Source organism: Mustelus asterias, chromosome 17 (assembly GCF_964213995.1).
Source record: "Mustelus asterias chromosome 17, sMusAst1.hap1.1, whole genome shotgun sequence".
NCBI lineage: Eukaryota > Metazoa > Chordata > Chondrichthyes > Carcharhiniformes > Triakidae > Mustelus > Mustelus asterias.
In genome coordinates this window covers 64,340,684-64,354,305 of record NC_135817.1, presented here as the reverse complement: position 1 = coordinate 64,354,305, position 13,622 = coordinate 64,340,684, and the positions used below count along the sequence as shown (strand labels likewise).

Here is a 13,622-nt window from a genome sequence, read left to right as displayed (position 1 = left end):
AAAAATTTAGTATGTAGGTGTGGCAGATAATAAGGGAGGCAAATGGTATTTTAGCATTCTTTACTGATGGAATAGAGTACAGAAGGAGGAAGGTGCTGCTGTATAGGACATTGGTGAGACCACATGTGGAGTACTGCGAACAGGTTTGGTCCCCTTATTTGAGAAAGGATGTAAATACGTTAGGTTCAGAGGAAGTTCACTAGATTGATTCCATGGATGAAGGCCTTGTCTTATGAAGAGAGATTGAGCAGTTTAAGCCTTTACTTGCTGGAAATTAGAAGAATGAGAGGAGATCTAATTGAGGTATAAAAGATAATAAAGGGATTGACAGGTTAGATGCAGAGTAGATGTTTCCCCTTTGCTGGACATTCTACAATGAGAGGCTATATTTTAGGCTAAGAGGCGGCAGATTTGAAACTGAAATAAGAGGAATTACTTCATCCCAAGGTTATGAATCTGTTGAATTCTCCCCATATTGCAGTGGTCGCCGTAATACTAAACAAATTTAAGGAGGAGATCAATAGATTTTGAAGGGTGAAGAGTTATGGGGAGCAGGCAGGAAGGTGGGAATGAGGCTGAGGTGAGATCAGCCATGAACATCTTGAATGGCAGAGCAAGCTCGAGGGGTTGAATTGCATTCTCCTGCTGCCATACTTAACATCATTATGTTCTTATACCTCATATTGTGTTCTGCTTTTCTGGGAAATATTGATGCACAGAATCAGAGAATCAGTGAATTGTTACAGAACAAAAGGAGGCCTTTTGGCCCACCATGTCTGTGCCGACTCTCCGAATGAGCAACTCACCTCGAGCCATTCCGTGTAACCCTGCACATATTTCCTTTTCAGCTTGTTTGAACTTGCCCTCACCACAGTCTCAGGCAGTGCACCCCAGATACTAACTACTCGCTGTGTGAAAACATTTGCCTCACATCGCCATTGCTTCTTTCGCCAAGCTTAAATCTGTGTCCCATGATGAGATAGGATGTTGTAGACTGTAGCAGCACTCCAGTACCCTTCTGGAGTGCCCATTCTATTCATAACAGTGAGCAGCGGTATGCTATTTGTCTTCAATTATAGCAGGCAAAGGTTCTTCTGAAGCCCATACGTAAATTCTAACAGGTTACCGATTCAGTAGTGGGCACGGGTGGCACAGTGGTTAGCACTGCTGCCTCACAGCACCAGGGGCATGATTCCCAACTTGGGTCACTGTCTGTGTGGAGTCTGCACATTCTCCCCGTGTCTGCGTGGGTTTCCTCTGGGTGCTCCAGTTTCCTCCCACAGTCCGAAAGACGTGCTGGTTAGGTGCATTGGCCATGCTAAATTCTCCCTCATGTACCCGAACAGGCGCCGGAGTGTGGTGACTCGGGGATTTTCACAGTAACTTCATTGCAGTGTTAATGTAAGCCTACTTGTGGCACTAATAAATAAACAAAATAAATAAAAATATTTTTCTCTCCCTGCCCACAGAGACAAATAGGGCAATTATAATTGTTTCAACAGGCAAAGGCAGCGCTTTCACCCACTGAGCTGTTGTGGATCACAGAAATAAGTCATGAAGTATAATGTTAGCTTATTTCTCACAACTGATGATGCAAACTGTGTGGAGCAACGTCCCTGGTCCAAATAGCGTACAATAATCTCCAAGAACTGGAATAGGGTCCTGAGATGATCATCATTCCAGTGTGTTCATTAACACAAGAGATTGTAACCACCAGGTGTCTTGAGCTAACTGTTCAGATACAGGAGACAGACTGTGATGTCCTGATGATCATCTCTTTCAAAATGGACTCCAATTGCATTACGCTCTTCCAATTATACTTTTCATTAGGAATAAGCCATGCCCACAACTGAAGAAGGTAACAATAAAAATAATAAAGTCGGTGTTTGAAAGCATTGTGTTAAAGTGCAGCAGTGAGGAAATGTCAAAGGACAAGTAATAAAGTAATAAAGGACAAGCGGTAGCACGATGGCACAGTGGTTAGCACTGCTGCTTCACAGGGCCAAGGACCCAGGTTCGATTCACAGCTTGGGTCTGTGTGGAGTTTGCACGTTCTCCCCGTGTCTGTGTGGGTTTCCTCCGGGTGCTCTAGTTTCCTCCCACAGTCTGAAAGATGTGCTGGTTAGGTGCATTAACCCAAACAGGCGCCAGAGTGTGGTGACTAGAGGGATTTCACAGTAACTTCATTGCAGTGTTAATGTAAACCTTACTTGTGACTAATAAATAAACTTAACTTTAATTATGGTGGACATCAAATAAACAAGGCAGTGATGGTTAAAACTGGGAATATTAGAAAAATGCAACAGTAAAGTGGATGATAAAGAATGGAATCTATTATATAAAGATGATTGTCATAAAATTTGCCCATAGATCTGGCATTACAGGTGCTATTTTGGAACCATAAATCCCCTGCGTGGAACTATTTGCAGGTTCAGTTCTGACTAATCTCAACAGGTTCTGTTTGGGTTTGTGGAACTGCTGGATGTTTTGAGGAATTAGTTAAGGCTACTGAAGACTGTAGCAAGTAATGCTGCTTTGGAAAAGGTGTTGGTTATGATTGCAAGGGTTCTTGTCAGTCAGGGATGTTATAGTTAGCATTCACCCAGGGCTGCATCAGGAGATGGGGATGGAGGAGAGACATCAAAGGAAAGGACAAGTTGCTGATGGAGGGAGGAGGAAGAGCAGGTCTCTCAGCAGAAAGCCTTGTCCACCCGGGACCTTCAGGGGTACTTCTCTTCCTCCACCTAAGCGAGGAGCAGCAGCCAGAAATTTAGGCCCCCTCCCCTACCCCACAGACATCACCACCCACCCTCCTCCTGCTCCGGGTACAGGCTAACTGCATGCAAAACACCTGTAATTTACAAAGGAAGAACTCTGGCACCTCTTGCAACCAGCGCTGCAGCCTCAGAGCAGGGAATGGATCGGGCTGCCAGGGGTTGGGCAGTAATTGTGGCCCTGAGCCTCTTCACAGCAGAATTGTTTCTGTCTGGAATATCTGTGAGATCTGCTATGCACTGCTGCGTCAGAGAGGTTGATGGGAGAAGGGAGTTCAGTGTGCTCTGTCTGACCATAGAGAGCAAACTTTGAGAGCAGATTTCCATTCCATCTGATGAAGGAGCAGTGCTCCGAAAGTTAGTGGCGTTTGCTACCAAATAAACCTGTTGGACTTTAACCTGGTGTTGTTAGACTCCTTACTGTGACCACAGAGAAGCAGATGGAGCTTGCACATGACTTTTTCAGGATAGTGAGATTCTGCATGGTGTTGCATGCCTTTGGCTGTTCATCATTCCATGCTGAGATGTAACACAACATTAAAGACTGCCACTTGTGAGGTGTAAGGAACCTGGCAGTCAATGTTCACACAACAAATTCCCACCAGCAGCAATGTGATAAAGACCAGTTCTGTTTTTCTGTGATGTTGATCGAGGGATAAACATTGGCCAGGCACTGCAGATATCTTCGAAAGAGATCTCTTACAACCATTGAGCAGATGACACTTCTGACACTTCAGAAATCACACCTTCAACAGTGCAGCACTCCCTCAGTACTGCACTGGAGTGTCAGTCTTGATTTTTGTGCTCATGACTTCCCAGTAGTGGGACTTCCCAAAACCTTGTGATTCAGAGCTACTCATTGAGCCACCATTGACACGCTTTCACTCTCCACAAAAGGAGAAGTACCTCAGTAACCCTAAAACTCTGCAGGAGCACAGACTGCTGGACTACTGTGAGACTGAAAACCCCTTGAGCTCTGAGCTGTGATTGCAAGTCCTCAGTCTGAGCTTCCACTGCAGTGCTTAGACATTGGATGACTTGTGCTCATGCTGAAGTGGAAGCTGAGACTTTGGCCATCAGACACGACATTATGGTCAGGCCTGCAAGTGTTCTCAGGGAGTTCACCACCATTTCCACAATGGAAAGGATGGGTCCCATGTTCTGTGCAAAGTCCTGAAGATGCATTCACTGACCTTGACCATTTGTGTGAGGTCATTGAACTTTCTGCAGCACTGCACCCAGATGTCTGTCAGATCTTCACTGCCTTTGTAGAGTCTGTCTGGAGGGCTTCCTGGCCCCCTGAAGGAAGGGGAGCTCAACCCTCCTGACCAGCTGTTGTACCAATGCCTCCAGTGCTGGACTGGAGAATCCTGGGGCGTGGTCTCTGGTCTGTTGTGCCATTTCCATTTCTCCTTCGTTCATCAACTCTTCCACTATGACTTACGCCACTTGCAGCAGTCAAAATGAAGCTTCCCTTTCAGAGATGCGGACTTAAACATCGCTAGCCTTGCACAAAACTGGTCCCCTCCTGTGGCACACAACCACTCAGCATCACTTTTCGTACACAAGAACACAAGAGCTAGAAGCAGGAGTAAGCAATTTGACCCCTCAAGACTGCTCCGCCATTCAATGCAATCACGGCTGATCATATCTCAGCCTCATCTCCACCTTCCTGCCCATTCCCCCAAACCCTTCATCCCTCTACTAATTAAAAACCTATTTGTCCCTGCTGCCTTGGAAAAGCAGCCAGCATAATCAAGGACCCCACGCGACCCGGACATTCCACCTTCTTCTGTCAGAAAAAAGATACAAAAGTCTGAGGTCACGTACCAATCGACTCAAGAACAGCTTCTTCCCTGCTGCCATCAGACTTTTGAATGGTCCTATCACATATTAAGCTGATGTTTCTCTTAACCCTGTCAGGAACTGCAACACTATATTCTGCACCCTCTCCTTTCCTTCTCCTCTATGTACTCTATGAACAGTATGTTTTGTCCGTATAGCTCACAAGAAACAATACTTTTCACTGTATCTCAATACATGTGACAATAATAATCAATTCAATCAATAAATTTATTTAGTGTTTGGTGCATGAGGATACCCAGATCCCTCTGCACCAAAACATTTAGGAAGACTTTTGCCATTTTGATAATAAGTTGCCTTTTTATTCCTCTGACCAAGTTGCCATTGGCTTCACACCAGCGGAAATCCCACTGGCAGCCAATGGTGAGGGAGCGGTCGTAAAATTGAGACCTAAGCGTGATCTAACCAAGGGATTGATACAGGTTTTGCATAATTTCTTTGCTTTGCAATTCTATTGCTCTAGATATAGAACCTCGTGCTTGGTTTGCTTTATCTTATGGCCTATTAACCTGTATTGCTACTTTTAGCTCTGACGAAGGGTCATCCAGACACGAAACATTGGTTCTATTCTCTCTCCACAGATGCTGTCAGACCTGCTGAGATTTTCCAGCATTTTCTGTTTTTGTTTCAGATTCCAGCATCTGCAGTACCCGAATCCTTCCCTCTAACTTATTCAGATTCTTATTTTCTAAGATGCAATATTGTTATTTTTCTTGCCAAAATGTATTATCGCACATATGTTGGAATTCAATTGCCAATTCTCTACCCACTCTGCAAGCTTGTTAACATCTTCTTGTAATTTGTTACAATTCTCCATATTGACTAACAAGCACCACCCCGCACCTCCATCCTCACCTACCCTGTCCCACCAATTTGGTGTCACCCGCAAATTTAGAAATTGTGTTTTTTTTTCCAAAGTCTAAAATATTAATATAAATTGCAAACAGCAGGGGTCACAGCACTGCTTAGTGTGGAACTCCACTTTATACCTTCTGCCATGCATTACATAACTACCCTTTACTCCCACCATCTGCTTTCTGTCTTGCCAACTAAAAATACTGTCTGCTATGTACCCCCTGGCTTGACATTTTCTGACCTAATTTATTAGTCAACTATGTAAAACCTTGGTTAGGCTGCATTTGGAGTATTGCATGCAGCTCTGGTGGCCGCACTACCAGAAGGATATGGAGGCACGGTGGCACAGTGGTTAGCACTGCTCCCCCACAGCACCAGGGACCTGGGTTCAATTCCAGCCTTGGGTCAATGTCTGTGTGGAGTTTGCACGCTCTCTCTGTGGGTTTCCTCCGGGTGCTCCGGTTTCCTCCCACACTCCAAAGATGTGCGGGTTAGGTTGATTAGCCATGTTAAATTGACCCTAGTGTCAGGGGGATCAACAGGATAAATATATGGAGTTACGGGAATAGGGCCTTGGTGGGATTGTTATCGGTGCAGGCTTGATGGGCTGAATGGTCTTCTTCTGCACTGTAGGGATCCTATGATCCTAAGCTTTGGGGAGAGGGCAAAGAAGGTTCACCAGGATGTTGCCTGGTCTCGAGAGTGTTGACTATGAGGAGAGGTTGAATAAACTAGGATTGTTTTCACTGGAAAGACTGAGGCTGAGGGGAGACCTGATAGAGGTCTACAAAAATTATGAATGATGTAAAGAGGGTGGATAGTCAGAGGCTTTTTTCCCAGGGTGCAAGTGTCAATTACAAGGGGGCACAGGTTCAAGATGAAAGGGGGAAAGTTTAAGGGAGATGTGCGGGGGAAGTTTTTCACACAGAGAGTGGTGGGTGCCTGGAATGCACTGCCTGAGGAGGTGGTGGAAGCAGGCACATTAGCAACATTTAAGAGTCATCACGATGGGCACATGAATAGGGAGGGAATAGAGGAATACAGACCGAGTAAGGGCAGAAGGTTTTTACTGTAGTTTAGTTGGGACATCGTGATCGGCACGGGCTTGGAGGGCCGAAAGGCCTGTTCCTGGGCTGTACTTTTCTTTGCTCTTTGTTGTTTGTATGTGCTACCTTATAAAAGGCCTTGTAGAAAGTCCAGATAAATTACATTTGCCGCATTCCCCTTGTCTGCCCTCTCTTCAAAAAATTCAACGAGGTTGTGCAAGGAAAACTTTCCCTTTTGAAATCCATGTTGACTATTCACTGTTGTATTTTTGGTTTCTGTTCTCTCTTGTTCTGGTCTTGAAGAGCGATTATGTTATTTTCTATCCAGCGGTGTTAAACTTAAATGGAATTCTAAATGCAGACAGGCAAACCTAGATGCACTTCTTTGCATGGCAACTCAAAAGCTGATAAGAGCGCAATAAGTGCTCTTAATGTTCTGTGAGCTCCCAGCAGTTATACAGCTTTAGTCAGGGCCCAAAAGGACTTGCACTGTCTTTATCCATCTGTACTGAGACTGATAACAGCTGTGATATCTCACTGGCATAATGAAGTGTTACATTAATTGAAACAAAAGGACAAAGTTTGAAGTGTTCTGACACTAGTAAGTGTCAAAATATAACACATAAAGATGTTGACTTGCACAAGTTTCCTGAATTATATTCCTGGCGTAGCTGTCAGGCAACTTCCTATTTTTCCTCTCCACCTGGCCTCCAAACCAACTCCACCCATCCCAACCACCATCATCCTCTTCCCTCGGATCCGCAGTGTTTCCCTATCCAAATCCAGGGCCTTTTCTGGCTCTGAAGGCCAATGGCTGCCTTCATCTACACAACTGCTTACGGTGCCAGTAGTGTCCACCCTGACAAAGGACCATCCACACTCAATATGTTGGCTCTATTCTCTCTCCATAGATGCTGTCAGACCTGCTGAGTTTCTTCAGTATTTTCTGGTTTTGGTTCAGGTTCCAGCATCCGCAGTATTTTGCTTTTATCTTAATGTCCACCACTGAGTTTTCACACTGCAGGGAGCACTGGAGCAGTGGGCCAATCTAGCTGGCCACCAACTTTCAGGAGTGGGACTTTGTCTCACTGAGCAGTGGAATTCACACTCTCAGCTCAGTTGTGCTGTCTGCAGTGGCTTATTACTGCGATGTAATCGTTTAACGCAGATTGGCTGACGTCTGACATTTCATCTGGGAAGGTGGGCAATATATAGAATCCATCGAATCCCTACAGTGCAGAAAGAGGCCACTCGGCCCATCCAGTCTGCACCCTTCATCCCTGTAACTACATGCATTTTACCTTAGATAATCGACCTGACCTGCACATATTTAGACACTAAGGGTCAATTTAGCATGACCAATCCACCTAACCTGCATATCTTTGGACACCAAGGGGCAATTTAGCATGGCCATTCCACCTAACCTGCATATCTTTGGACACCAAGGGGCAATTTAGAATGGCTAATCCACCTACCGTGCACATCTTTGGACTGGGAGGAAACCGGAGCATCCAGAAGAAACCCTCACAGACACAGGAAGAACATGCAAACTCCACACACACACAGTCACCTGAGGCCCCTGGCACTGTTTGGCAACAGTGCTAACCATTGTACCACCGTGCCACCCTCCCAGCACCCTACCCCACCCACACCTCATAAAATACAGCCCAATCTCAATGTTAGGCTGATTTAGGGGACTTTAAAAAAATCTGCATTTGGTTTGAATAATTGAGGGATATTAGTGATGAATAAATATATTCTCTTGCACCGTGGAGTAGCAGAGATTGGTGGTAATGAGAAAACCTCAGGTTTAATCTGCCTCAGAAGGAGCAAGTAAATAAAAAATACTTGCAACTGTCATCACTAAGAATGATGTCAAATAATGTGAAGCTTAATGATCAGATTTAATCCTAAATTGAAATCGGACAGCATGGTGGCACAGTGGTTAGCACTGCTGCCTCACAGTGTCAGGGACCCAGGTTCGATTCCTGGCTTCAGACACTGTCTGTGTGGAGTTTGTACGTTCTCCTTGTGCCTGCGTGGGTTTCCTCCGGGTGCTCTAGTTTCCTCCCACAGTCCAAAGATGTGCAGGTTAGATGAATTGGCCATGCTGAATTCTTCCTCAGTGTATCCGAACAGGCGCCGGAGTGTGGCAACTAGGGGATTTTTACAGTAACTTCATTGCAGTGTTAATGTAAGCCTACTTGTGACTAATAAATAAACTTGAAATGGGAAAGCTTGCTTATTGCCTCCAGGGGAAAGAAATTGAACAAAGTTTAGACTGTAACAGAAGGAGCATCTGCTATAACAAGATCCATTTTCGCTCACTTTTTTATCAAAACAAAGTCAACAAAAGGCATGTTTTTCAATGGCTGAATCCAAAACATACAATCAGTGACAAAATGTTATCATTGAACACGTTGCATGACTTTCTCCCCAGATGAAATAACCCCTCAGGGTATAAAATGTTTCAAGCTATTAAATATTTTGGATGTACCATATTGATTTATTTAAGGTTGGCAGAGACAGTTCTAGGCAAGTTCGTGAATCAGGAGAATTCATGAAAGGATTCCAAAAGCGTTCTCCAATTTCACTTTTAGGAATTGAATTATTTGATGAGTGATCTTCAACTTCCACCCACTGGGGAGGTGAAGGCCTCATGATATTATCACTAGACTAACAATCCAAAAACTCAGCTAATGTTCTGGGGACCCGGGTTCTGAATCCCGACATGGCCGATGGTGGAATTTGAATTTAATTTTTAAAAATCTGGAATTAATAATCTACTGATGACCATGAAACCATTGTCGATTGTTGGAAAACCCCATCTGGTTCACTTGTCCTTGAGGGAAGGAAATCTGCCACCTTTATCCAGTCTGGCCTGCATGTGTCTCTGGACCCCCACACTTAATTGTCCTCTGAAATGGCCGGGCAAGCCACTCAGTTCAGTGGCACTTAAAAAAGAGCAACAAATTCTGGCTTTGCCAGTGATGCTCTCAAACCATCAAAAAGGTGCCCCCACCTCCCCCAGCAGTTACAACTACCAGCTGAGTGAGGACAGGAAAGGGGACAGTTCTTGTGATGAACAGGTTGGGTCTGTAGGGGTGGAGATAATTTGATTAAGAGAAATCCTTATGTGGGTTATCAACGGACTGGACTTGACTTATTGGAGCACATCCATAGCAATTTATTTTTCACTATTTTCTTTCACAAATCACTGATTAGCCCACTGAATGCCTGCGGTACAAGATGGGTGGAATATGAGAATTGTGATCCCCGCTTGCCAACCTCCTACCAGTTCTATTCTGAAATTTACATCGGGTGTGTCACTGGCCTCCTCTCCCACATTGCAACTTCCTGCCATCTATTTCTTCCATGAGAAACGGGGGGGTTGGCAATTGTCCCTCACCAGCAGCCCCACCTTCATCCTCCAAACTCCAGGAATCATGGAGAGAGAGAGGGTTATGTGCAAGATGGGAGCTGAAACAGGAATAATAGGTGGGATTCTCTGCACTCCCCCTCCACCATTGTGTATATCTTGGTAGCGGGAGGTGGTCAGCCGTTGGCTGGCTGGGGATCTTCCAGTCCCGTCCTGTCCATTGGATTTCCCATTGAATCCACCGCATGTCACTGGGAAAATTGTGACGGGCGTCATCAGCAGTACTGGAAGATCCCACCAGCGTAGATGGCCAATGATTACTGCCCAATGTCTCTGCTGTGATAATACTGTGTCATATGCAATTTTTTACAAACGGGCCAGTGTCAGAAAATCAAAGTGCATTAATTTTTCTTTGTACTGTTAGCAATCTGCTCAGTTTAGAAACCTTTGATTCTTTCTATGGGGTTGAATTGAATATATTACCATGACTAACACCCCAGGAACATTGTGTTAGGAAATCATCAAGTGGAAGTGCCCATATGAAGAGGCTTTAAGTTCAAAATTATAATTTCTCTTTCATTTTCTTTTCAGTGGGAAGAAATCAGCGGAGTGGATGAGCACTACATACCAATCCGCACCTACCAGGTCTGCAATGTGATGGAACCCAACCAGAATAACTGGCTCCGGACAAACTGGATTCCACGCAACTCTGCTCAGAAGGTTTATGTTGAACTTAAGTTCACTCTGAGGGACTGCAACAGCATCCCATTAGTCCTGGGATCCTGTAAAGAAACTTTCAACCTCTATTATATGGAGTCTGACGAAGATCACATTGTCAGGTTTCGAGAAAGCCAGTTTGTAAAAATTGACACAATCGCCGCAGACGAGAGTTTCACCCAGATGGACCTGGGCGATCGAATCCTCAAGCTGAACACTGAGGTCCGCGAGGTTGGGCCGATCAACAAGAAAGGATTCTATTTGGCCTTTCAGGACGTCGGTGCCTGTGTCGCTTTGGTGTCTGTGCGTGTCTTCTTCAAAAAGTGTCCTTTCATCACGAGGAACTTGGCTATGTTCCCAGACACAGTGCCTGGAGTGGACTCCCTGTCTCTCGTGGAGGTGCGTGGCTCCTGTGTCAACCATTCCAAGGAGGAGGATCCACCCAGGATGTATTGCAGCACCGACGGAGAATGGCTGGTGCCAATAGGGAAGTGCCTGTGCAATGCTGGATATGAGGAAAGAGGAAGCACGTGCCAAGGTAACAATTAGTCGGCTGGACTTGGGAAAACCTCCCAGTTTGAACCCATTACAGGAATGTGTAATCAGTCTCAACAGATTTGCAGAATTCCCTTTGTCTACGAAGTAGTGTTAATAATCTACAGACATTTGTAGCACGTCACACTCTCATTCAACTGGGACTTCTCTTTAAAATTGAATATATTTACTGCTTCCAACAACTTTTCAACGCATCTTTGTTTTCTTTCTAAAAATCTGATGCCATAATTCTCGAACCAGTTGCGGGGCTGGGGGTGGGAGTGTAATTAGCACAGTGGTTAACACTGCTGCCTCACAGCGCCAGGTTCAATTCCCAGCCTTGGGCCACTGTCTGTGTGGAGTCTGCACATTCTCCCCGTGTCTGCGTGGGTTTCCTCCAGGTTCTCCGGTTTCCTCCCACAATCTGAAAGACGTGCTGGTCAGGTGTATTGACCCGGACAGGCGCTGGACTGTGGCGACTAGGGGGATTTCATAGTAACTTCATTGCAGTGTTAATGTAAGCCTTACTTGTGACTAATAAATAAACTTTAAAAACTTTAATAACATCGTGTAGCTAATCCTGGGTCACATGTGACATCTTCGCAGATCCGCAATTATTCATGTTTGGGATCCCAAAAGTCATATATTCCTGCTTGAGTGCACTTGGCAAAAAAATAAAGGAACATTATTGATTTGCAGGCATTGAACAAGTGAAGTCCTCATGGTTACCTTGGGACATAAAGCATTGGTCTTCATTACAGGCTTTCGGGCCTACGAGTGCCTTACGTGGGGTGGTTAAGCGTTTACCTCCCCGTACCATATTTTGGCAATGTATTTCTTTTCAAAACTTATTCCATAAGTTAATAACACAAGTGCATTGAAACATATGCTTGTTTCCATATCATTCCAACCGCCTAAAATGCTTGCGAGCATCGCTTAATCGAACTCAGTAAAACAGCAAATTCTCAATAAATTAGTTCCTGTGGGTCATTGCTTCATCTAAAGTACGGGCACACTGATAAGGCAAAAGTATTTTGTTTAACTGTCCACATTAGTGGCACTCCAGATTCATTCAAAGCATGTCAGAAAACCCATTAAAATCTGACAGATTTTACCCGTGTCCCATTTCCTTATTACTATCATGGAATGAATGTCCTTTATTGTAAAGATGTGGAGATGCCGGCGTTGGACTGGGGTAAACACAGTAAGAAGTTTAACAACACCAGGTTAAAGTCCAACAGGTTTATTTGGTAGCAAAAGCCACACAAGCTTTTGAGGCTCTGAGCCCCTTCTTCAGGTGAGTGGGAATTCTGTTCACAAACAGAACTTATAAGACACAGACTCAATTTACATGAATAATGGTTGGAATGCGAATACTTACAACTAATCCAGTCTTTAAGAAACAAAACAATGGGAGTGGAGAGAGCATCAAGACAGGCTAAAAAGATGTGTATTGTCTCCAGACAAGACAGCCAGTGAAACTCTGCAGGTCCACGCAACTGTGGGAGTTACAAATAGTGTGACATAAATTCTGATTCTAGGATCGCATGATAAAGACTCAGGAGGAAAAAAGCAGAAATATTTATGTGAAATAGTGTGACATAAACCCAATATCCCGGTTGAGGCCGTCCTTGGGGAAACTATGCAGACGCTGCGACAACGGATGAATGAACACCGCTCGACAATCACCAGGCAAGACTGTTCTCTTCCTGTTGGGGAGCACTTCAGCGGTCACGGGCATTCGGCCTCTGATATTCGGGTAAGCGTTCTCCAAGGCGGCCTTCGCGACACACGACAGCGCAGAGTCGCGGAGCAGAAACTGATAGCCAGGTTCCGCACACACAAGGACGGCCTCAACCGGGATATTGGGTTTATGTCACACTATTTCACATAAATATTTCTGCTTTTTTCCTCCTGAGTCTTTATCATGCGATCCTAGAATCAGAATTTATGTCACACTATTTGTAACTCCCACAGTTGCGTGGACCTGCAGAGTTTCACTGGCTGTCTTGTCTGGAGACAATACACATCTTTTTAGCCTGTCTTGATGCTCTCTCCACTCCCATTGTTTTGTTTCTTAAAGACTGGATTAGTTGTAAGTATTCGCATTCCAACCATTATTCATGTAAATTGAGTCTGTGTCTTATAAGTTCTGTTTGTGAACAGAATTCCCACTCACCTGAAGAAGGGGCTCAGAGCCTCGAAAGCTTGTGTGGCTTTTGCTACCAAATAAACCTGTTGGACTTTAACCTGGTGTTGTTAAACTTCTTATTTTATTGTAAATACACTTTGGCAGATGTTTGGAGTGCTAAGTAGAATGCATTTAGGCCAAGCTGATAATAGTGTTTTATAAAGACAAGCAGCGTATCATACAAGTAACGTACAGGGTTAAGTCCGCTCTCATGTCATCCTTTTTAATATGTAACAGTTGCTTCATCAGAATATTTTAATTGC

General features: G+C 44.5%; 1 protein-coding gene across 1 annotated transcript in view; it reads left to right on the top strand.

Moving 5' to 3' along the window:
* epha3 (eph receptor A3) overlaps positions 1–13,622 on the top strand; it is a 327,186-nt gene that overhangs the window by 68,247 nt on the left and 245,317 nt on the right. Inside the window, exon 3 of the mRNA XM_078232846.1 lies at positions 10,509–11,172. Within this exon, the coding sequence (XP_078088972.1) occupies positions 10,509–11,172 (664 nt within the window). The remainder of the gene's footprint in view (positions 1–10,508; positions 11,173–13,622) is intronic.